At 40.3% G+C, this 26,871-nt stretch overlaps 1 protein-coding gene across 9 annotated transcripts in view; it reads left to right on the top strand.

The window, feature by feature from the left end:
- SATB1 (SATB homeobox 1) overlaps nt 1-26,242 on the top strand; it is a 237,401-nt gene extending 211,159 nt beyond the window's left edge. For 7 of the 9 annotated variants that reach the window (XM_077268875.1, XM_077268872.1, XM_077268873.1 and 4 more), the window contains 2 exons: nt 24,041-24,244; nt 24,484-26,242. In XM_077268875.1, coding sequence (XP_077124990.1) covers nt 24,041-24,244; nt 24,484-25,014 — 735 coding nt within the window. In that variant the 3' untranslated portion in view covers nt 25,015-26,242. The remainder of the gene's footprint in view (nt 1-24,040; nt 24,245-24,483) is intronic. The other 2 variants (XM_077268877.1, XM_077268878.1) reach the window with 2 other exon arrangements.
- The last annotated feature ends 629 nt before the right edge of the window (nt 26,243-26,871 follow it).

Raw genomic sequence — 26,871 nt, 5'->3', positions numbered from 1 at the left:
GTCCTTGTTGCGGCGGTACGTTGTGCCTGTGGTTCCTTCTGCTGAGCCTCCTGCTCCGGTGTTGGTTGAGGGCGAGTTGGAGTACGTGGTGGAGAAGATCTTGGATTCTCGTCTCTCCAGGCGGAGGCTTCAGTACCTGGTCAAGTGGAAGGGCTATGGTCAGGAAGATAATTCCTGGGTGGTCGCCTCTGATGTTCATGCGGCCGATTTAGTTCGTGCCTTTCACGCCGCTCATCCTGATCGCCCTGGTGGTCGTGGTGAGGGTTCGGTGACCCCTCACTAAGGGGGGGGTACTGTTGTGATTTTGCTTTTTGCTCCCTCTAATGGTCATTAGTGATTTGACTCTGGAGCGTCTGTCTTTTTCTATATCCTCACCTGGGCCGTTAGTTCAGGGGCGTTGCTATATAAGCTCCCTGGACCTTCAGTTCAATGCCTGGCATCGTTGAAATCAGAGCTAATCTGTTGTGCTCTTGTCCTCTGATCCTGGTTCCTGTTTTTCAAGCTAAGTCTGCTTCTTTGCTTTTTGCTTTTGTTTTGTTTGGTATTTTTGTCCAGCTTGTTCCTATCTGTATCCTGACCTTTGCTGGAAGCTCTAGGGGGCTGGTGTTCTCCCCCCGGACCGTTAGACGGTTCGGGGGTTCTTGAATCTCCAGCGTGGATTTTTATAGGGTTTTTGTTGACCAGATAAGTTATCTTGCTATATTCTGCTATTAGTAAGCTGGCCTCTCTTTGCTGAACCTGGTTCATTTCTGTGTTTGTCATTTCCTCTTACCTCACCGTTATTATTTGTGGGGGGCTTGTATCTTGCTTTGGGGTCCCTTTCTCTGGAGGCAAGAGAGGTCTTTGTTTTCTTCTCCTAGGGGTAGTTAGATTCTCCGGCTGGCGCGAGTCATCTAGCGATCACCGTAGGCATGATCCCCGGCTACTTCTAGTGTTGGCGTTAGGAGTAGCTATTTGGTCAACCCAGTTACCACAGCCCTATGAGCTGGATTTTTGTATCTTGCAGACTTACACGTTCCTCTGAGACCCTGTCCACTGGGGTCATAACAATTGCCCCTTTAAAGCCTCTTCTATGCACAGCCCCACCCTGTAGAATATCACTCCTCTCAGCCCCGCTATATAGAGTATCAACCTGCAGTGCATCTCGCATCTCATCTATGTACAGGCCTAGTCTGCAGGACATCACTCCTCACAGCCCCTCCTGTAGAGCATCGTTACTCTAAAGCCTCTTCTATGCACAGTCCCATCCTGTAGATTATCGCTCCTCTCAGTTCCCCTCAGTTACCTGCATACACATGCACTGCTGCTGCTTCCTAGTATGAACTGTGCACTCTTAGGCTGCCGTCACACTAGCGAGTTTTACGGACGTAAGAGCGCATAAAATACGTCCGTAAAACACGCCTAACAAACGGCCCAATTATTCCCAATAGGTCAGGTCCTATCAGCCGTATATAACGCATCCGTAATATACGCCTTTCTACGGCCGTACAAAATCGCAGCATGCTGCGTTTGTCAGCGTATTGCGCAAAAAATACGCCAATGAAAGTCTATGGGGGCGAGAAAAATACGGATTCCACACGGACCAGCAGTGTGACTTGCGAGAAATACGCAGCGGTGTTAGTGAAAAGCCGGTAATTCAATTGCCGGCTTTTCATTTCTCCTTCCCCAACCCGACAGGATATGAGACATGGTTTACATACAGTAAACCATCTCATATCCCCTTTTTTTTGCATATTCCTCACTACTAATGTTAGTAGTGTGTATGTGCAAAATTTGGGCGCTGTAGCTTGTAAAATAAAGGGTTAAATCGTGGAAAAAATTGGCGTGGGCTCCCGCGCAATTTTCTCCGCCAGAGTGGTAAAGCCAGTGACTGAGGGCAGATATTAATAGCCAGGAGAGGGTCCATGGTTATTGGCCCCCCCCTGGCTACAAACATTGCCCCCAGCCACCCCAGAAAAGGCACATCTGGAAGATGCGCCTATTCTGGCACTTGGCCACTCTCTTCCCACTCCCGTGTAGCGGTGGGATATGGGGTAATGAAGGGTTAATGCCACCTTGCTATTGTAAGGTGACATTAAGCCAGATTAATAATGGAGAGGCGTCAATTATGTCAGCTATCCATTATTAATCCAATTGTCTGAAAGGGTTAAAACACACACACACACACATTATTAAAAAGTATTTTAATGAAATAAACAAACAGGTTGTTTTAGTATTTTATTGCTCTCTCAATCCATCCGGAAGACCCTTGCTTGGCAAAATAATAAACCAACAATATACATACCTTCTGATGAACTGTCAGGTCCCACGAAGTAAATCCATCTGAAGGGGTTAAATCATTTTACAGCCAGGAGCTGCGCTAAAGCACTGCTCATGGCTGTAAAAACCCCGGGTGCTGAAAGGAAAGCTGGGTGATCTGTACTTACATTGAGTTGCGGTGAGGCGCCCTCTGGTGGATGTTCTCATGAACTGCAGCCTTGGAAAAGTTCCCACGCTCGAGTTCATATGAGTTCATCCACCAGAGGGCGCCTCACCGCGACTCAATGTAAGTACAGATCACCCAGCTTTCCTTTCAGCACCCGGGGTTTTTACAGCCACGAGCAGTGCTTTAGCGCAGCTCCTGGCTGTAAAATGATTTAACCCCTTCAGATGGATTTACTTCGTGGGACCTGACAGTTCATCCGAAGGTATGTATATTGTTGGTTTATTATTTTGCCAAGCGAGGGTCTTCCGGATGGATTGAGAGAGCAATAAAATACTAAAACAACCTGTTTGTTTATTTCATTAAAATACTTTTTAATAATATGTGTGTGTGGTTTTTTAACCCTTTCATACAATTGGATTAATAATGGATAGGTGACATAATTGACGCCTCTTCATTATTAATCTGGCTTAATGTCACCTTACAATAGCAAGGTGACATTAACCCTTCATTACCCCATATCCCACCGCTACACGGGAGTGGGAAGAGAGTGGCCAAGTGCCAGAATAGGCGCATCTTCCAGATGTGCCTTTTCTGGGGTGGCTGGGGGCAGATGTTTGTAGCCGGGGGGGCCAATAACCATGGACCCTCTCTAGGCTATTAATATCTGCCCTCAGTCACTGGCTTTACCACTCTGGCGGAGAAAATTGCGCGGGAGCCCACGCCAATTTTTTCCGCGATTTAACCCTTTATTTTAGCAGCTACAGCACCCAAATTTTGCACATACACACTACTAACAGTAGTGTGGAATATGCAAAAAAAAAGGGGATATGAGATGGTTTACTGTATGTAAACCATGTCTCATATCATGTCGGGTTTGTGAAGGAGAAATGAGAAGCCGGCAATTGATTTACCGGCTTTTCACATATATCGCGCTGAATTAAATATAAATACAGTGTATATATATATATATATGTGTCTCAATGACATATATATATATATATATATATATATATATATATATACTGTATATATGTTTTACCGAACATTTGAGCACATAAATCCATTAGATGTCGGTTTTGCAAGCCTGCGAGAAAATATCGCAGTACGGATGCCATACGGATTACATACGGAGGATGCCATGCGCAAAATACGCTGACACACCCTGCCTACGGATGACATACGGACCACTATTTTGGGAACATTTCTCCTTATTGTGGCCGTATTACGGCCGTAAAAAACGGACCGTATTGTCTTACGCTGAGTGTGACGCCGGCCTTAGTGTGAGAAACTCCTTACTGCCCTGTGACATCATCCTCGACAGGAGTACCTCCATTCGAGACTACTCAGGCCTCTTCATCAGGCATTATCTTTCTGCTGTGATGTGTGTAAATATATGATTCTTCAGGTTTTGTATAAGTCTTTGCCTGATGAAGAGGCCTGAGAAGTTTCGAAAGCTTGCAATTTGTTACCATCTTTTCAGTTAGCCATTAAAAGGTATCAACCACTGAGGACTCTCAATTCTAAATATTTTTTTTATTTAAGTAGAAGATTTTATCCTGTGGTTATTGTACAACCATCAGCCTGCATTCACATGTCGTGAGTTTCATGATCTGTGTAAGGACCGTAATTTACGAGCCGTTCACAGGTCTCCTGACCGGTTCTTAGGTATATATGAGGCTGATGATTTGGGGTTAAAAGACTCGCGATCTGTATACAGAATATTAAACTCTGAAATGTCAACGTGAAAATTTGTGGGGGGAAATTTGCACCAAATCGTACTTTCTTGAAAACTGCAACACAAGTCACATTGCGCTGTGGATTTTTTCACATTTTTGGTACTGTAATGGCCTGCATAACGTATATCTGGAAGACCTAGTGCGTTTTTGGAGCGTTTGAATGAACCAAAAATTGATAATTTTTGAAATCCAATGCAAAACGGGAGTAGGAAAGTTGTTCTTACAACCAATTAGATTTGAGATGACATTTTTCAGAGGCGCTTTAGTAAATGAAAATGGTAATCTGGTTGGTTGCCATGGGCCACTGCTCCATTTTGTGCTTTTACTAGTTTAGATACATTTTTCCCATTGTGTATATAGTATATGTATGTATCAACATAAACCCATGAACAATTGGGCATGTAAACAGATGAATCGCAAACGCTTCCCTACCCCTTAATCAGCCTGAAAGTGGTAATTTCGGCCCCGTGTTTCTTTTATTGTTGGGTTCTAAACATTAAGTGCTATTTAAACATTAAAGTGAGCGGTTTATATTGGTTCAGTGCTCAGCATGTCATACATCGGGCCACTGTCATCTCTTCTGAAGTGTAAAATTCTGTCATGAATCATGGCTTGTATATCAGAAATTACTGTAATTTTGATTGAAAATTATAGGGCTTTTGAAATGTTTCTAATTGTGATAGAATATTTTGTTTATCTGGAAACCTGAATTCTCTTTTTAGATGTCTTTATTCACGTGTGAAAAATACATATTAGATGTTTAGCTTTTGTGTGTCTGGTGGGCTGTTTTTGGAGCTCAATTTAAAATGGCCAAACATTTATTAATTATCTTGCTCTGATTTGTCACTCTGCTGAAATACGGGAGCGAATGTTCGTTTCATCGAGAGTTTGGATGCTTTATTTTAGTACAACTGGAGGAATGCAAGCTTGTAATTATACTAAGCTGATATAAAGATAAATGGATACACTACCTATGCCTATGTGATACATGCTTCTCTTTGTAGATACACAATCTATATATTGCATGTAGGAAATCAATATATTTATGCTTGCGTGGGTATAGATAATCTATTCAGCCAAATATGTCAAATAAGTGTGGGATGTATTGACAAATGGACATGGAATCAATATATAGATATGGGATGGATTGCTTGATGGATAAACATGGGATTTTACAATAGTTGGATGGATATTGAATGGATCGAGAGAGAGACTGGTAAAACCCAATAAACATTACATAGTGGACAGTCGTTCTTCTGACAACTATCTAACTCCAATTTCAAAGCAGAGAGTGGAGAAAGAAACTTCCGCCACAGGCGATGCACATCAGCTCATGGCCTTACCGGCAAACCTATATAACCCTGCGGGCGCCTTTGATGTCTAACAATATAAATGGAAGCCTTAACACATGTATCAAGAGAGACTGGTCAAAGGGGTTGTCCAGTCAAATTTATTGTCTAAAATATGATGCGCTCACTGATGCCTCCCAACTCCTCCAGTATGAATGCTTACCTAATTCCCACTGATCTCCACTTCTCAGCCCCTTCTCATTAGAAGGGATGGAGAAGAAGAGTCAGTTTTGCCAATCATTGAATATACAGGTGCTACTCACAAAATTAGAATATCATCAAAAAGTTTTTATCTCAGTTCTTCAATACAAAAATTGAAACTCCTATATTATATATAGAGTCATTACAAACAGAGTGATCTATTTTAAGTGTTTATTTCTGTTAATGTTGATGATTATGGCTTGCAGCTGTCAATATCTCAGTCATTATCTCAGTAAATTAGAGTAATTAACAAAAAACACCTTCAAAGGCTTCCTAAGCGTTTAAAGAGGTCCCTTAGTCTGTTTCAGTAGGCTCCACAATCATGGGGAAGACTGCTGACTGGACAGATGTCCAGAAGGCAGTCATTGACACACTACACAATGAGGGTAAGCTACAAAAGATCATTGCTAAGGAAGCTGGCTGTTCACAGAGTGCTGTATCCAAGCATATTAATGGAAAGTTGAGTGGAAGGAAAAAGTGTGGTAGTAAAGGGTGCACAAGCAACCGGGATAAACGCAGCCTTGAAAGGATTGTTAAGAAAAGGCCATTCAAAAATTTGGAGGAGATTCACAAGGAGTGGACTGCTGCTGGAATCATTGCTTCAAGAGCCACCACACACAAACATATCCAGGACATGGGCTACAAGTGTCTCATTCCTTGTGTCAAGCCACTCATGACCAATAGACAATGCCAGAAGCGTCTTATCTGGGCCAATAAGAGAAAGAACTGGACTGCTGTTCAGTGGTCCAAGGTGTTGTTTTCAGATGAAAGTCAATTTTGCATTTCATTTGGAAATCAAGGTCCCAGAGTCTGGAGGAAGAGTGGAAAGGCACACAGTCTAAGCTGCTTGAGGTCTAGTGTGAAGTTTCCACAATCAGTGATGGTTTGGGGCACCGTGTCATCTGCTGGTGTAGGTCCACTGTGTTTTATTAAGACCAAAGTCGGCGCAGCCGTCTACCAGGAAGTTTTGGAGCACGTCATGCTTCCCTCTGCCGACAAGCTTTTTGGAGATGAAAATTTCATTCTCCAGCAGGACTTGGCACCTGTCCACACTGCCAAAAGTACCAATACCTAGTTTAAGAACAACAGTATCACTGTGATTGATTGGCCAGCAAACTCGCCTGACCTTAACCCCATAGAGAATCTATCTCGTATTGTCAAGAGGAAGATGAGAGACACCAGACCCAACAATGCAGATGAGCTGAAGGCTACTATCGAAGCAACCTGGGCTTCCAGAACACCTCAGCAGTGCCACAGGCTGATCGCCTCCATGCCACGCCACATTAATGCAGTAATTGATTCAAAAGGAGCCCCGACCAAGTATTGAGTGCATTTACTGAACATAAATTTCAGTAGGCCAACATTTTGGATTTTAAAGTAATTTTTCAAGCTGGTGTTATAAAGTATTCTAATTTACTGAGATAATGACATTTGAGTTTTCATTGGCTGTAAGCCATAATCATCAACATTAACATAAATAAACACTTGAAATAGATCACTCTGTTTTTAATGGCTCTAATATGAGTTTCACTTTTTGTATTGAAGAACTGAAATAAATGAACTTTTTGATGATATTCTAATTTTGTGAGAAGCGCTTGTATATGTGACCCTCTTGTGCTAGTGATTAGCTAAGCCGGCATTTACTGCTCTTGTTAGTGTGTCAAGATGAGTCCAACTTTTTTATTTAAATTGCACCCCCAAATCGTCATCAGTGACGTGTGAATCGTGTGTGCCCTAAAATACTTGCCCATCGATATCTTCTGCCGTTCCCAGCTCTGCTCAAGTTCTCGTCCTCATCATGTGATTTGCTGGCTCACACAGGGGACTGGTAGTTCCTTTCTTAATGTGGATTGGTCACAGGAAAAGACCGGAGCAGCACTGGAAACAGCAGGGGACAGCGATGAGTAAATGCGATGAGTAAACGTCTTGGTGCACTCACTGTACTTGAGTTACTGAGGACTAAATGGGGGTTAGGTATTTTGTAAATGTGTGTATTCTATAATATACACACGGTAATATTCCTCCATCTTGTATAGATTGTATAGAAAATACACACACCCCTCTATCTGTATGTAACATATATACTCCAGATGTAATACACTTGCTCATCCGACACTTTATTCACTCAGTTCCCGTGTATTTTTGTTGTATGCACCATCCGTTAGCAATCAGCCCTCAGTATTGCTTTATTCCCTTAATTCCCTAAATCCGATCATAGGCAGCATGCTGTCATGTAATAAGGTGTCTGATCCTTATTACCAGTTTGTTGATGCACAGACTCCTTCAAATTGACCATTGCAACACATGGTTTCCCCTGAAACTAGCTGTGATAATTAGCGTGGCTCTAATGAGACAGAATGTCACTGATCTTGTGCTGAACTGTCGAGTATCAGCGCTGCGGATGGGAGCTGTCAGGTTCTGCCATCTGTGACGAAGCTTGGCATATCCCAGGAACATCACGAACTCTGGAGCATGCTCTTCACCTTTTATGTCTGGCTTTGGTTTCTTCTATAGAAATGATTCTGCATTTTTTACTATTTTCTGTGCATTGCCTGTTATTACAGTAATCCAGCACTGGAACACTGTACTCGCTCTGCTGGATGAGATCAGGGAGCAGAAACACTATAAATAATGTAGAATGCTGTGAATAGATGCTTCTCTCTTTATTATGGGATCTTTGCTGTGATGATACTTGCAGATTATCTGCTGATTTCCTGGTGACACTTACTATGGTCATTATTGTGCTTATATCAAGCACTTTTATTATTCTTTTCTTGTATTTTAGGATAGGTACTAAGAATAATTAAATGCCTTTCAAAATGTAATACACTGATCTGTATAAGTTACCTGGTATTTCTATATGTGATGAGCATTGAGTTTAAAGTGAATCTGTCGGCAGGTTTTTGCTGTGATCTGAGAGCACCATAATGTAGGCACAGAGATCTTGATTACAAGGATGTGTCACTTACTAGTCTATGTTTTTCTGTTTCACAACAATCAGTGTTTTATCAGCAGGAGATTATCATTAGAGGACAACTGGCCTTATGCATCCTAGTCCAATCAGACCCTTTGCAATGATGATACACAGAAAGCTGTGGTGTGACCGGGATTCTTCACAGATCAGCAACTGAACCCTGATAGATCTGCAGCAGAGAAAACAAGAACTGTCATCACTGCTGCACCCTGTACACTGATACATTGCTGGAATCAGGGTCTCTGTCCCGATCTTATGATCATAGATAAAACTGCTGACAGATTCCCTTTAAGGCAAATTCATGTGTCCTTATATTGCCGTCCGTATCTGCATTCAGATGTGCAGACAGGCCATGGGTCTCCTGACCCAAACCTGACAGCGCCATACCTGCCTGTAAGAATGTCAGTCCGTGCATTGTGGTCCGTACTGGGACTGATATTCAGACATCTGGGCTGTATTCAGCCTCGGGGCTCGTTCAGACATACGTATTATTATGAGTGCTATCCATGTATGTATCAACTATCCCATGGACCCATGTTGCTGAATAGGGCTGTGCAAATGCCTTTTTCTTTAACGGTTGATATTCACTTACTCGTGTTTATAGGTGCACAAAAATCAAACGGATCCCATATGGATCATTCACATTGAATCCATTTACATTTTTTACACCAGGAACTGTATTCGTGTGTTTAACATTTTAAAAAATTGATGTCGTATGGATGTAAAAACTGACATGCGGGTGACACATGGATGGCTTATGGGTGACGGTACAAATGAAAACCGTCTATTTGTTTTCTGGTTGGTATGATTTTTTATAAGTTTATCTGAACCGGCCTCATTTACCAAACATACTCTCCTGTGTGACAAGTATAGGGATTCCTCATCCGTCCTCTGTCAGCCAATGTGAGACGGAAACTAAGGATTGGGCATATTAGATTTCAACATGCCCAATCCAGAAAAGTGCATGCATAGTTATGGCGAGTTTCTAGAGAGATGGTTGGCCAAGTGCTATACTGACTACCATATTGGTTTTTTTTATATATTTTTTTGCCGTCATAAAATATATAGATGGGTCTAAGCTACTTCAAAGAAAGAATTGAGATTTCCATCTAGCAACCAATCAGTCTGCAGTTGTCATTTTTGTAGGCGGAGTTAGGACATTTAGTGATGGGTTGCTCCGAGCCCCTCCATGATCATGACGTTTCAGTATTTCAGAGAAAATGTAGTTTGAAGATTTGACCAGCGGCCATAGTGAGAGATGAGACGAACTAGTCCAGCACCACCGCAGCTTCTGCCCCCACTCGGTTCCAGGTGATTGACAAGTCTCTCATTCAGTGTACACATAAGAGAGTGGTGCAGGGAGAAGCCGGTGGGCGGAGCTGGACTAGTCTCGTCTCTCCCTATAGTCCCGGGTTGGATCTCTGTTCTGTGTGTTCTTTGAGATGCTGGAGCGTTTTAGAGATGTATGTGCAAGGTTGCCATTATGCATCCAGGCTCTGATTCATGCTGCCTGTGGTTTGGGCAGCATGAATTGACTGACAGGTTCCCTTTAAAACAACCATTGAAAAGAAAAAGTTAAGAAAAACAATTTGAGATAAATACTTGATTTAAACAGTATATTATTTTCTGAAATCTTTCCCTTTACTTCAGTTCATCCAATGCACATTCAGAGGACAGAGTTCGTCAGTACAAGCTGGGCTTTATATTTTGTCCCTTGCACTGTACTGCAAAAGAAAATAAAAGTATAATATGTGTATAATAAATACGGAAATAAACGTGAACACACAAGTATATACAGCATATGGCTATGTTCACACGTTGCTTTTTTGCTGCTTTTTTATGCTAATTTTAAGCTGTGTTTTAGAGCAGAGGTCCCCAACCGCCGGTCCGCGGACCAGGACCGGGCCGTTGGGGTTTTGCAGCCGGTCCGCGGCGCCGCTGACAGCGGCTAAACACGCCGGTTGTGCGGCTTGTCACACTCCAGCGCCGCAGCGTTCGTCACACTCCAGCGCTGCAGCGTTCGTCATTCCCCCTTTGGTGGGCGGCCGTGGAGTTCGGGCGGAAGTCTCCTCCCCCTCATCCGCCACTCCCTCCTCCCATCTCCCGCTGTACGAGCAGGGTGGTCGGCTTCCACAGCCGCAGCTCCTCCCATTCCGTGACGTCACCATGTATTTCCGGAGTCTCCATGGGTGAGTCATATCCGGCCTGTGCGTGTGTGCGGGAACAGCGGGCTGGGCCGCTCTGAATGAAGGTATTACCGGCGGCTGTGCAGGGTCCATGTGTGGGGAGCTGGGGTATAGATGTAGCAGTGCTGAATATTTTTTTCATGAAGTGGCCATGAAACTTAATAAATAACAAACTCAGCTCTGCTACATCAGTAAAAAACCAATTGATTAATCATTAATGAATGTACTCTGCTGTGACACCATCAGCTCTGCTACATCTGTGTTCAGTGTTTCATAAACCCGACAAATGAATCACTCTGTGTATGAAATCTACAAGTGACACATTCCTCTCTGCTACATCTGGCCTCATGCTAAAGCTTTGTGGTACTTTTATCAGTGCAGTGTGGACCGATAACTTCTCTTGAGAGCACATGATCAATGACTAACACAGGTCTGCTACATCCGCACCGCCGTGCCGGAGGAAATGTTATGGAATGATCAGGAAACTCCACCCCCATATGACCAAAGCCCCGCCCCTGCCCCACCCCCACCGGGCCATGGAAAACTGGTCTTGCTTAAAGCCGGTCCCTGGTGCAAAAAAGGTTGGGGACCTCTGTTTTAGAGTACCAGCAAAGTCTGAGATTTCAGGAATCTCATGCACACGCCAAGTTTTAGTTTCCTGACTTTTTGGAAAGCTGCTTTTTTGCAAACTGTAGCATGGCCCTTCTATCAGCATTTTTTCAGCGTATTTGCAGCGTTTTTTTCCCATAGGAAACAATGGGCAAGTGCAAAAATGCAGGTATCAGCTTTTGCTGTGTTTTTGGTGCAAAAACCTTAAGGAAGTTGCATCATGACTTTTTTGGGGGGGCACTATACTTTATCAGCTTGCACAAGAGACAATAAAAATGCGGCAAATACACTGCAAAAAAAACAACAACATTTGTTTCTTTTGTAGCACCGAAAAAAAGTGGCAAAAATGTAATGTGTGAACATAGCCTAAGAGTGTTTTGTATTATTAAAGGCAATGGAGTTCCTCGCTTTTGTGGACTTCACCGAATCGTTCCCGTGTACTTGTCTGAAGCTGCATTTCTTTGTAGCTGGCGCACATTACAGGAGTGAAAGCTTTTCTACTGCAGCCATAAATAGTATAATTAATCTAACTGGAGTATTCATCGCTGATACATTGTTACAGGCATGCCGCATTATCTCCCATCACATGGGTTCCATTAAATAGAGCTGAGACCACCAGATTTTGAGACCCTGGAGATGGGTCGTTTTTGCAGGACCGAAAGCCCAGGACTGCTTATGATTCCAAAATCTGCTTTGTTGCTTTTTATTTCCTCCTCCTCTGGCAGACCACACAGGGCTTGTTCTGAAGAACATTTTCACTAATCTGATCAGGCAGCCAAATACGCCGGGAAAACTGCTTTAATGATCCCACTAATTACCTCAAGTCAATATGAACTGTATTATTAGACTGAGGGAAAATATTCCATTAGGTCTCCCCCTTGGGAGTTTCTCCGCTTTGTGATGTCACCGAAGCCTTCGCCCTCTCGCTTGTAATTAATTTTATTTACACACGCAGGCATGCACAAGGTCACACCTGCACAACCGGAGCTGGCCAGGGACTTAGTGGCACTCAGGCTTAATCAGATCTGTCATAATTACCATTCTGCATGTTTCTGACACACGCTGAGAAATATTTCAATTTAACTGCTGCTACCGGCACAACCAGATGTAGTGCGAGAGTGGCTGCATTGGAAATATTATTCCTCAGGATACGCGCTCTCCTCCTCTGTTCCCTCCCACCCCTCCCCATTACATCTAATGTGGCACAGAAGCCGATGTATCCTGTAAATCTTAAATGCAGTGCTAGCTTGATAACAGCCGATTACACAGTTTAACCACAAACAGCTTGTTCAGTTTTTTTACTAATGAAAACCACATGTGGAGAAGAAGAAAAAAGAAAAACATTTAACCTTTTCACTTTTTGGTGCAGTCTATTTTTTTTTCTCTTTTTCTCGCATTCCGCAAATTAAACCTTTTCACTTGTTTTAATAGAAAGGCTTCTTATTTCTTCAATTCAATTTTTTGGGGGGGAATATTTCATTAAAATAGCCAACGTTGTAGGTTTTTCTTATGAAATTCAGAGATTAATCTGTTGTTGCTAAATGTTCCTGTGGTCATTTTATTTACTGTGTATACATGTGCCACTGGGGTGATGGGAAAGAGCCGGTGATAATCTATCCGAATGCAGATGCTGGCTTTGGTAGGCTGCCCGGACGATTTCTGGATTGTTGATGTTGCCTTAGCTGCCTATGATGGGCCTCAGCCGTTATATGATATTGTTTCTGCCAGGGGACCGGCACAGGGACGCAATGCGCAGAAGCGGTACCGATCTGGGAGGTGAGTACAGGAAGTTTTTTTATTTTTAATTTCTCCCACCTGGACCCCTAAAAATAAAAGTAGGAGAAACCACTTTAAAGGGAGTCTTATCAGTAGGATCAACCCTCCTAAGTCGTCTACATGGGCATGCAGGTCATACGAAGACTGATAAAATGATACTGTGATATCTGCGATCTGATGTCTTATAACTATGGGCCAGGCACTGAGCTCCCCGAGAATCTGCCTCTAAAGATTATTTGACATAAAAGGGGCGTTACCAGTGTGAGACATGTAATGACTGACAGTCTGCTGTCATAATCAAACACCGTTCTGCAGTGAGATAAGAGCTAACATCGTAGTGTTGCGTAGCAATGCCAATGGCGCACCAAGAACTTCTCTTAAGCATATTTGAATAACGAACCAATTGCAAATGCGGAATAGGATTTGGACACTTAGGTTCCGATTCATCAAAGCTTTTACCCAGGATTCTGGCATAAAAAGTTTTGAAAAGTCACATTTTGGTATGAGTGTTGCTGCTTTCTGGCAGTCTCACGCTATTTTCGCCTAGCTCCGATGAAATGAATGGGATGGGGGTGTGGATTCCCCACTTGTTAAATTCATGACCAACTGCAGCGTTCCTTATGCCACAAGTCTTGCTTCAATCCTTGACTGTAGTAAAATTTGTGGCATTGCGCACATGTAGACTGATGCACCGAATTCATTAAGAGGTATGCATTGGATTCCAGCACACCTGTGAAAAAAGCCAGTCTTTATGAATTGGGTTCTAAGGGATCAATTTTTCCTAAGGCTATGGTCCCCTACAAGGTGCTGGGCTTGGTTTGAAAAGTTAGATTTCCTTTAAATGTCACAACCAGATACCAAAATATTAACAATTTTTGGCACAATTTTTTGTTTTCAGTCCTTTCGTCAAAACCTACGATAAATTACCAATTACGTACTTATGACACACCTGCATTTTTTAGTTTACCAAATCATGTTCTCTATCTAGACCTATAGCGTGACAGGTTAATCTAAATTTCTGCTGAAGTGAGAGAAATAGTTGGATGCAGTTACAACAGTAGAATTGCTGTTTTCAGTTTTCACCTTAACATTAGATTGTCTGCCTAACTCTGTGATTCTGGTGGGACCGGTCAACCTTCCGGTGTTGGTATAGATGCCCTGCCTTGTCACTCCCCTTCCACAATCCTGCCCCACTCTCTAGACATTTGTCAAGCTTTCGAATGACAATTTTCTCATTTTCTTCTCCGTAATGAAAGGCACCAATGGGAATAATCCTGTAATAAAAATGGTGATTCATGTTAACGTGTTTATAAGGTGCATAACTTTACCAGATTGGCATGCTTCATTTTACGTGTCTTTTCTATTTTTGTTGAATTAGATACAACACTATTTTAAGGAAAGAGTGATGGGGGTAAAAAAAGAAATGCCTTTGATCTTTTCGATAAAAAATCCAACAGTAGTGCATAGCAAAATATCTGTATCAGATGGTTGTAGTTTGAGTGTGGAGATGCAGAATATCATTTACAATGTTGGATCGGTGTTTTTTTCTCATTATCATTAGGGCATATTTCATATTATATTACATTGTGTTTGAAATGGTAAGGAAGACAAAGTGCATCATTTTTGCCCTCAACTCTAATGTCTTTAATCAAATAATGACCTTCTGGAAATAGTTAATTTTAAGCATTTGAAAAGATCAATACCACTTTGCCACCAAAAATGGCAGAGATGATGAAATCAGATGTATTTAAAGTACCATTTCACCCTTTTAACCCTGTAAATAATTTAAAATGATTTCCATGCCTTTTTGCTCTCCATTTTTATTTTATTGTTAAGCATGGTCATGCATCTTTTGATCTATATATGTTTATAATGGGTGTGCATACATAAGATTTTTCAGCATATGCGGAAAAAAATGCTGCAGAATAAGTATGTTTTTAAAATTATGTGTCAATATTTTATTTTATCAATTAACAAAATACAAAGTGAATGAACGAAAGGGAAATGTATGCCAAATAAGTATTTGGTGTGACCACCTTTTGCCTCTAAAACAGCATCAATTCTTCTTGACACAAAGGTTTTTGAAGGAACTCAACAGGGAGGTTGTTCCCGATATCTTGGGGAACAAACCACAGATCTTCTGCGTATGAGGTTTGTGCAAATCCTTCTCTCTTCATGCAATGCCAGACAAATTTGATGTTCCTACCAGGCATTGTGATGGCAACATGATCACTTCCAGGACTACTTGTTCTTCTTTACGCTGAAGAAAATTTTTAATGACATTGGCTATATGTTTGGAGTTGTTGTCCTGCTGCAGAACCTGTTTAGACCAGTGCCTTCCTGATGGTACTGTATATGGATAAGTACCTGCCTAGATTTCTCAGCAATGGTGACACCATGAATCCTGAACAAATTCTCAACTCCATTTGCTGAGTCAGAAACTTCCGCGATGTTTAACTGTTTGCTAGCAGACCCTCCAGCAAACAAACTTACTTTGGTTCAAGGCAAATATATAAGATTTTGACGCCTCAATCTTGGTCATCTGCTGCCATTTTTCAGTAGTCAATTCTTCTTGATTCTATGTCGAAGTTATGGTTTTTGACCCAAATTATTCCATGAAGACCACCTGTAGACAAACGTCTTTTGATCAGTAAATGGCACAATCCAACTTTTTGCTGCCAATTCTGAGCTGACGGCACTGTGGTATCTATACCTATTTTGTAAGCATGATGTGTCTTACATCTGCTGCTCCCTGTATGTTTAGGGTTGTTGTCAGAATAAATTTGGAGCCAACCGGATGCCTTCCTCATGGTATTACATGGTGGATAAGCATCTGCCTGTATCTCTCAAAATTGAGAACACAATGCAATAAGCAGCGTTGAGGACCGTTGAAGCAGTAGTAAGCCAAGAAATCTTTATACAATGTCATTAGGCACTATCTGAAGCCTTATGAACAACGTGGAGTCCTGGAAGTGATGATACGGCCCCACAGAGCTATGATCTCAACATCAAGTCTGTTTGGAAATGCATGAAGAAACAGAAGAATTTGCACAAGTTTACATCCACAGAAGATTGGTGGTTAGATCTCCTAAGATATTTGAAACAACCTCACTTCTGAGTTTCCTTCATAAACTGTGTACAAGCGTTCCTAGAAGAATTGATTCTGTTTTGAAGGCAAAGGCTAGTCACATATTGATTTGATTTACCGTATTTTCCGGCGTATAAGACGACTTTTTAACCCCTAAAAATTGTCCCAAAAGTCGGGGGTCGTCTTATACGCCGGGTACGGCGTGTGCAGGGAGCGATCCTGAATGTTCCCAGGGTCTGAAGGAGAGGAAACTCTCCTTCAGGCCCTGGGACCCATATTCATGTAAAAAATAAAGAATAAAAATAAAAAATATGGATATACTCACCCCTCCGAGAAGCCTGGCTGTCACCGCTGCAAGCGTCTGCCTCCTTTCCTAAGAATTGCAGAGCGTGAAAGACCTTCGATGACGTCACGGTCAGGTGACCGGTCACATGAGCGGTCACGGACCAATCACAGGACCGTGACGTCATCGAAGGTCCTTCACCCTCTGCAATTCTTAGGAACGGAGGCAGACGCTTGCAGCGGTGACAGCCAGGCTTCTCGGAGGGGTGAGTATATCCATATTTTTTATTTTTATTCTTTATTTTTCACATGAATATGGATCCCAGGGTCTGAAGGAGAGTCTCCTCTCCTTCAGACCCTGGGAACCACACGCCGTATAAGATGACTGGGCGTATAAGATGACCCCCGTCTTATACAGCAGGCATATCCCAAATTCCATATTTTATATGGAAAAGTTGGGGGTCGTCTTATACGCCCAGTCGTCTTATACACCAGAAAATACGGTAGCTCTTTTGTTAATTCACTTTGCATTTTGTCAATTGATGCAAATAAACTATTAGCATTCTCACTTTGCATGATTTTTTTCTGCACCTGCCTAAAATTTTTGCACAGTACTATATAGATGAAATATATCTGACATTACATATATTTAGTAAAAGGTTGTCAGCGTAGGAAAATACCTTTTGTCTTAATTAATGAAGAATTTTGCATGCATGCCTTGATGAAAGGCGCCCTGGAGTAAGATGCATTCAATTCAATAAAAGGCTTATGATTGTGTGTTAATTTATGCCACTTATAACCCCCCTACCTGTAAACTTCCGCTTGCCTTTTAAAAAGTAAGGTGTAAAAATGACAAAAATTACAAAATCTTTGTGCAACTACCATTTTACAGACATTTTTCCATATGTCAGACAGTCTTCTGGTGAAAACTGATGAAATAGGCATTTGTTTTAAAAAGGTACCTGGCAGTCGCACCCCACCCTGGAGCACATGAGCGGCCAAAGAGTCTTTTTAGCCCACATAAGAAAACCAATGCTAAGGGAATCAGTCAGCAGGATTTCACACCCCAAACTATTGATATACGCTTGTAGCTCTTTCAAAAGTCCAGTAATACATTTACATGACCATTCGGTTCCTTCATGACTGAGAAATTGGCGTTTGCATGGATGTGCAAATGAGGCTGCTGCCTCAGTCACTCCAGCTCTATTCCCCATCCAGCGCCTCCTCCTCCAGCTTGACTGATGGCTCTTTGCGTGAAATTGCACAACAGCTGGGTGGAGAATAGAGCTGGAGTGACACAAGTTCTTGATCTGCAAATAGTTCTTCATCCTCATTTGCATAGAATTTCAATCACTGATTTCTGAATAATGGAGGAACGGACTGGCCATGTCCTGTATTGCTGGACTTGAATTTGAAAGAACTTCAGCCGTATATAAACAGTTTGGGGGTGAGATAATTCTGACAGATTTCCAGTGAAGACCCATGATATTTTGAATTTCTATAGGCAATGTATCATTGAGGTCCACAATTAACAAAATAAGCCAAAGGTATCTGAGCGACTATCTGACAACATGGAGTCCTGCGGCTGGGATCCTCAGAAGATAAATGTGAACTATTGGGGAAATCTGATGGCCAATATTAATTTTGCCGGCAGTGCCACCAAAGGCCAAGTAAAGTTTTACACGGTACCCATTGAAATGTGCTATAAAGTAATGCAGAGTTTTAACCGGTCCTTCAGAACAAGAACGTTCTCTGTTTTGTATTAATAGATAAGGATCTTGTACGGGGGGGGGTCCCATGAATGTGCCATAAACTCCAGGATGGGAATACCCCTTTAAGCCATGCTTTTTGTAAACTGTAATATTTTACTACTATGTTCTTGCCTATTGTTATACTGGTTATGAACATTATTTTCTTCATTTTATTGCTTTGGCTGTTGGAACAGCATTCATGACACATAATGATTGTTCAGGTAGGGTTATCTAAAGGTTACGGCGCTCCCAAATATTAAAAGGCTTCAAGCATATAGTTAAGATATTAACTACTCCTACTTTAATAATAAACCTTTAGATAAGTTAATACTCCACCCTTGTTTATAAATCTTCATAATTTGCAAAAGGTTCATGAAAGGCTTACAGACTAATGAAAATCATATAAAACTGGGAGTGGCGCACTATAATTAAGAGCTTGTGCAAACGATCATCTTCACTCTCTCGTTAAACCACCAAAAATCCATGACTGTAATCCCCTTGTATGTAGATGATTGGATTTCGCCCTGAGTTCAGCTCTTCTGTATATAAATTAATGATAAACACTCGGTTTTGAGGGCCTTATATATTTGAATAAAATGACATTGAAATTATTTTCGGCATATTCTTGCTTACTGTTGCAAGACATCTGCAGATGGTGCCTGGTTGCGGTGCAGTGCATAACAATATTTCTAGTGTGGCAGATGGATTTAAGACCTTTATTTCACAATATATTTCACTTTACAATACATAACTTTACAGGATTTGTGTTGTATGTAGCGGGTTTGAACAGAGCCCGGCATTCATCTGCATGGCATTTTCAGTTCATACATAACTCGTGCCAACGAGTTAAAGTAAGAGGCGAGCATAGTTATTGGCTTCCGCTAAAGGCTGAATTTTTAGGAGAAACAGGGTGTTTGGAACAGAAGGTGTCAAATTAAACTTTGTCAGATTGAAAAGTAGCGAGATCCTGAAAGTTCAAGTGATTTTAATGGAGTTGTGTTTATTCAGTCTCTTCTTATCCTTTTTGTTTTAATTTTACTACTGAATTAACCAAGATATTTACTATCTAACCCTCAAAGTACTCTGTGGTTTCGTAGTAATTGCAATAACAGTTTAGGACATTGGGCAGCACGGTGGCGCAGTGGTTAGTACAGCAGCCTTGCAGCGCTGGAGTCCTGGGTTCAAACCCCACCAAGGACAACATCTGCAAAGAGTTTGTATGTTCTTTCCGTGTTTGCGTGGGTTTTCTCCGGGTACTCCGGTTTCCTCCCACATTCCAAAGACATACTGATAGGGAATTTAGATTGTGAGCCCCAACGGGGACAGCGACGATAATGTGTGCAAACTGTAAAGCGCTGCGGAATATGTTAGCGCTATATAAAAATAAAGATTATTATTATTATTATCTGTGTGCCGTGAAATTGCACCCCATCAAAAGACCACTGCTTTTAAAAAAAAATATATATATATATTTTAGAGATGAGCGTATCGGTCCAAGGCAATCTGAATTTGCCTTGAACTTTAGAAAGAAATTGTCTTTTCTCGATTTTTTTTAACATTTTTTATTTTTTTTTTAATTTGCTTTGTGCAAAATTAGCACAATGACTGCTGACTGCAAATTTACAGATAACTAGGAAAGGTGTGAAAAATATATATCCCCATCACCTAACTGTCCTGACACTGCCTTACCCCGATCTGATGCTCTCTGATATATAGTATATCATAAAAGTGAGTACACCCCTCACATTTTTGTAAATATTTTATTATATCTTTTTGTGGCACAACACAGAAGACATGACACTTTGATGCAATGTAAAGTAGTCTGTGTACAGCTTGTATAGCAGTGTAAATTTGGTGTGCCCTCAAAATAACTCAACACACAGCCATTATTGTCTGAACTGCTGGCAACAAAAGTACACCCCAAAGTGAAAATGGCAAATTGTGCCCAATTATCCCTGTGTGACTCATTAGTGTTACAAGGTCTCAGGTGTGAATGGAGAGCAGGTGTGTTACATTTGGTGTTATCGCTCTCACACTCTCTCATACTGGTCACTGGAAGTTCAGCATCGGTCCTCATGACAAAGAACAAAGAAAAAAATTGTTGCTCTAAATAAAGATGGTCAAGGCTATAAGAAGATTACCAACACCCTGAAACTGAGCTGTAGCTTGGTGGCCAAGACTATACAACGGTTTAACAAGACAGGTTTTACCTCGCCATGGTAGACCAAAGAAGTTAAGTGCATGTGTTCAGCATCATATCCAGAGGTTGTCTTTTCAAAATAGAGGTACGAGTCCTGCCAACATTGCTGCAGAGGTTAAAGGGGTGTGGGGGTCAGACTGTCATGGCTCAGACCATATGCCGCACACTGAATCAAATTGTTCTGCATAACTCCTTCCAGAAGAAAGCCTCTTGTAAAGATGATGCACAAGAAAGCGTGCAAAAACTTTGCTGAAGACAAGCATACTATGACATGGATTACTGGAGCCATGTCCTGTGTGGTCTGATGAGATTAAGATAAACTTATTTGGTTCAGACGGTGTCAAGTGTGTGTGGCAGCAACCAGGTGAGGAGTACTGACAAGTGTGTCTTGCCTACAGTCAAGCATGGTGTTAAGCATGGTGGCATACTGAAGGACAGCATGATCCACTCCCTTTGGAAACTTGGCCACATGGCAGTATTACAATATAACAACTCCAAACACGCCTTCAAGATGACCACTGACTTGCTAAAGAAACTGAGGATAAAGGTGTTGGACTGTCCTAGCATGTCTCCAGACCAAAACTATATTAAGCATCTGTGCGGCATCTTCAAACAGAAAGCGGAGGTTTCTAACATCCACCAGGTCCGTAATGTCGTCACGTAGGAGTAGAAGAGGATTCCAGTGGCAACCTGTGAAGCTCTAGTGAACTCCATGCCCAAGAGAGTTAAGGCAATGCTTGAAAATAATGGTGGCCTCACAAAATATTGACACTGGCACAATTTGGCTATTTTCACTTAAGAGTGTACTCACTTTTGTTGCCAGCGGTTTAGACATTAATGGCTGTGTATTGAGTTATTAGAGGGCACACCAAATTTACGCATATACAAACTGTACACTGACTACGTTACATTGTATCAAAGTGTCAGATCTTCAGTGTTGTCCCATGAAAAGATATCTACTATATAATTGTCTAATTCTGTCTGTTTGTCTGTAAGTTCCGTCAGTCACAGTGCCACGTAGTTCAGTCACGTTTACTGAATAAGTTCTGTCAGTCACAGTGCCACGTAGTTCAGTCACATTTACTGAATACGTTCTGTCAGTCACAGTGCCTTCACAGTGCCACGTAGTTCAGTCACATTTACTGAATAAGTTCTGTCAGTCACAGTGCCTTCACAGTGCCACGTAGTTCAGTCACGTTTACTGAATAAGTTCTGTCAGTCACAGTGCCACATAGTTCAGTCACGTTTAATGAACAAGTCCTGTCAGTCACAGTGCCACATAGTTCTCTCACGTTTACTGAACAAGTTCTGTCAGTTAGTGCCATGTAGTTCAGTCACGTTTACTGAATAAGTTCTGTCAGTCACAGTGCCACATAGTTCACTCACGTTTAATGAACAAGTTCTGTCAGTCACAGTGCCACGTAGTTCAGTCACGTTTACTGAACAAGTTCTGTCAGTCACAGTGCCATGCACAAATATATTATAGTGTCGATGTACTTCTTTACTTCTTTCGTCCGATGATTTATTTAAATACAGTTAGATATTCATGTAATGGTTTATATATTTTGATGATCTGTTTAATAATTTCATTCAGTTGTATTAAGTTCTATGAGCAATAAAATGTAATGATAATGTATATATTTTACCCGGAAAATCCTGTGTATTCATTGCATTATTCTTAAATCTTCATAAATAAACTATATACATATTCTAGAATACCCAATGCATTAGAATCGGGCCACCATCTAGTAATAAAATATTTACAAAAATGTGAGGGGCATACTCACTTTTGTGATATACTTTATGTATACATATGTGTGTATATACAGCTCTGGCAAAAATTAAGAGACCACTGCAAAATTTTCAGTTTCTCTGGTTTTTCTCTTTATAGGTATATTTTTGAGTAAAATGTAATTTTTTCAGTTATTCTATAAAATTCTGACAACCTGTCTCCAAATTTCCAAGCAATAAATTTTGTATTTTTTTTTCTGAAAAGGAGAAATGGTCAAAATTAAAAAACAAAACAGTGCTTTCAGACTTCAAATAATGCAAAGAAAACAAGTTCATAATCATTTAGAAACAATAATACTAACGTTTTAACTCATGAAGAGTTTAGAAATCAATATTGTATGGAATAACCATGATTTTTAATCACAGCTTTCATGCGTCTTGGCATGCTTTCCACCAGTCTTTCACACTGTTCCTGGCACAAAAATTTAAGCAGTTCTTTGATTGATGGCTTGTGACTATCCATCATCCTCTTGATTACATTCCAGAGGTTTTCAAAGGGGTTCAGGTCTGGAGATGGGGCTGCCCATGACAGGGTTCTGATGTGGTGGTCTCTTAATTTTTGCCAGAGCTGTATGTGTGTGTATAATATATGTAATGTGTGTGTTCATACATATGTGTGTATATATAGCATGCGGTGAAGTGATGAAGAGGTCTAAGGGAGCTAGATGGAGGAATGATTAGGGCATTGCAGAAGCATGCAGTTTTGTGTTTGTTTTTTTATTTGTCCTATTTTTACCATTTATTTTGGTCTGCGTTCTGGAAACAACAGAGAACGTTGAATTTTTATCAAATAATGTCAAATCGAATTTCCTTTCTTAATATGAGCAAATTTGAGTTTTCAACACATATGCTTATCACCAATGGTGTACAGTACAAGATTTAGTGGATCCTCGGTCTAATAGCATACAATTGTATAACTTACCTTATAGAACACGTACATGACATTTTTAAAACATTGCCGTCAAGTATTGAGGTCAAGTTTAAATGTTGTCAGCTAAAATAAAAAAGGGTGTTTTTTTTTTTTTCTTTTTTATTCTTGGTCATTCAAATGTGACTTTTGGTATCCAATATGCATAAAACTTATTCAGCCACATTACACTTATATGATAGGATTCATCCTTAGTAATATTTTAATACAAATAAACAACTGATGTATACAAAAGTTTATTGTTGGCATCAGCACAATGCATTGAAACAGGGACTTCTTTAAAAAGGGCCATTATATATTAGACATAAAAAAGAAAGATGTTTAGTTTGTTCAAAGTTGGTGTGAAAAGAAACACTACTGATCACACTTCACTTTTCACCACTAGTGTATACACATCTGTGACAGCTGTATGTGGTTTGTATGGATCATTTCTATATTTTACTTTTGGAAGCTTATATTTGAAATATCAATTCTTTTTCTACCACCATTTTAATTGCATGAGAAGGTATTAGAATAAAGCGCCTTTTTTTGGCTCCTCACACTGGTGCAGAAAGTGCTATATATCAGAATAGTGAGCGCCAAAGTAAATAGCTCATATCTGTTCTTTTTACATTGACACTGAGCGATATGTACAGATGAAAAAGAGAGACCACGGCAAACAAATACATGAAAATGTTTGAACAAATTAGAAATACAGTTCCGAATATGTAAGGAAACATGATTTTTTTTTTAATTAATTTGCAGGGGTGGTTGTGTGAATTATTGAGATGGAAAGAAGATCCCTCACCAGAAAACAGGACTCTGTGGGAAAATCTCTCCATGATTCGAAGGTTTCTAAGTCTTCCCCAAACAGAAAGAGATGTTATTTATGAACAAGAAAGTAACGCGGTCCATCAGCATGGTGATCGACCATCCCATATGATCCACGTTTCTGCAGAACAGATTCAGGTCAGCAAGCTGCATAAATATATTATCTGATAGCATTTAGTACTGTAAGCTTGGAGAGCAATGGTACGATGAGACAGATGAGACATTAATGCATAAGTTTAACATAGCTGCTGACTAGAATGAAAAAAAAGTTACAAGAACAGATTAATGATCTGATATTCTAGTCAGTACTTGAAATTTAGAAACATTTGTATTATGAGATTTTATCATATTTCTTACTATTTCCATTTAATTTTCAGCAGCAGCAACAACAGCAGCAGCAACAACAACAGCAGCAACAACAGCAGCCACCACCACAACAACAGCCACAGCAACAAACCCCACAGCCACCAGGTCCAAGGTTGCCCCCTAGACAGCCCACCGTGGCATCTCCAGCAGAATCTGAAGAAGAAAACCGTCAACAGTCCCGTCCACGAACAAAGATCTCTGTTGAGGCGCTGGGTATTTTACAGAGCTTCATTCAAGATGTTGGTTTGTACCCAGATGAAGAAGCCATTCAAACATTGTCCGCACAACTCGATCTGCCCAAGTTCACAATTATCAAGTTTTTCCAGAATCAGCGTTACTATCTGAAACATCATGGAAAGCTCAAAGACAATTCTGGCCTAGAGGTCGATGTGGCGGAATACGAAGAGGATGACTTGTCCAAGGATATGGAAATGGAAACCCAAGACAAAAGTACTAGTATTCTCTTTTCAGTTAAGCTTGAAGACAATTTAACTGGAGAAAGGAACACTGACATTACTGCAGACCTGAATGACTTATCGTAAAGTATTATTTTTTTTTTGTTCACATGTTAAATTGGTATTACTAATCCCTGTTCCATCCTAGGTACTGTCAGTAACTTTCTGTTGTACGTTGTATGGCCCAATGAATCTTGGGGAAAAAAAAAACTTGCACAAAAAAGGAAAAGATACAGACTGTATTTAATGTTTTACTCTGTCTATAAGCTTCTCTTAGCTCCAGAAAAAAAATTGCCGAATCTGGTTCCGAGATCTGTGTTCACTGGATAATCCACAACATACTTGACAAGCATGAATTTAGCCCAGACGTATCGAAATCTGGAGCCTTGAATCAAGCATACAGACCTTCAGTGGGGTTTTAATTTCTGTTTTCTCTTCTAATCCACACTTGATCTTCAGAAAGTCATGCTTATGTATAAATAGGAGAGTATGTTACTCTTGCACAGTCGTGGGGTGCCGAAAAGCTCTATGCTGTGAGATGCAGTTAAAAATGATAACATGCCAACAAATGCCTTGTGTTATATGGCACTGCCGTAATTTAAACTTCTTTATGTTCTCTTTTTGGAAATAAAGTCACTGTATATTTTTTTTTTTTGGTTCGTATTTTGTTCTATAGGTTACAAAAGGAAGAATATGTACACATTTAGTCCCATTATCTGCAGATTCCGCAGCCTCATGTTGTAATTACTTTTTTGGGGGCAATGTTCTTTTATTTTATTTTTTTTTTCTTTGTTGTTTGTTATATTGCTTATCTTCGTTACCATACTGATTCTTTTTTTTTCTATTTATATATGTATTTTGATGGGCAGTAAAACAAAGTGTCTTAAAAGTTTTAAATAGAGAAAATGTGCTTTACAGAGTTGCCTATAAAAAAGTGCTCTATGTTATCCAAGCAATTCATACTATAAGCTTCACTCTTATTGTGGTATGCAATTTTTACTATCATGCAAACAAGCTTAGGTAAATAAAACAAATAGATCACCTTAGAAACTTATGCAATTAATGTGAAAAAAAAATAATTGATGTGTGCAATGTGTCTTCCCTTGGTTTACAATCAATTTTCAAGCTACATCTGTACAAAGTTTCTGTATAAAAGTGTATTTCTTTTTTTATGAGTTTATGCCTATGAAAACACCAGTTATTTTGTTACAGCTGGCTGTTTTTATAAATGTATCACACTTTTCTTTATGCAAAGATGTTCCGACTAGAAGTGGTTATTGACTGTAACTACACAATTAAAATTGTTTGTATGGTATGATATGGTAAGGTTTGTGTCTGTGTACAGTACCTAACAGGGCAGCCGGGAATAGTTCACAGTCCCCAGAGTCTAAACGTGGTCAACTCTAAATTCCACTTTTTTGGTCATAGAGTGATTTATGGAATTTTAGCAAGTAAGGAGACAGTTTATACTTGCAAACATTGAGATAGCAAATTGTTTTCATCTATTCCACAGATTAGAACCTCAATACTCCCATTGTCATCAACTAAAATGGCAATAATATTGTGCATACTCCTTAATATATCAAATATAAAAATCTATAATTATGTAGTCTAACATTTAAAAATGTTAAAGTTTCAAGTAAAATAATAACCATGAAATAATAAATAAATGAGTTTTAAGACAATTAATTATTTTATATGAATCCCTAAAGCTTCTTACCCAGTAAGTGCAGGAGGTCCATCAAAAGTAGAGGCAAATGATGATACTAATCAGAGCTTCCCTGTTTACATTCTGTTAATGCATTATATCCAGGCATCCCGTCTGCACCACCAAGAAACGGTATTTCTATGAAACCCCCAATGGAGCCATAGACTGTTATTACACAAACAATTCTTTCTTTTTTTTTGCCCTTTTTTTAAAAAGGTCCATCGGGCACAAAAATG

This window comes from Ranitomeya variabilis, chromosome 6, assembly GCF_051348905.1.
Source record: "Ranitomeya variabilis isolate aRanVar5 chromosome 6, aRanVar5.hap1, whole genome shotgun sequence".
Classification (NCBI taxonomy): Eukaryota; Metazoa; Chordata; class Amphibia; order Anura; family Dendrobatidae; genus Ranitomeya; species Ranitomeya variabilis.
Note: the sequence above shows the minus strand (reverse complement) of the source record. Positions and strands in the feature narration are given on the sequence as shown.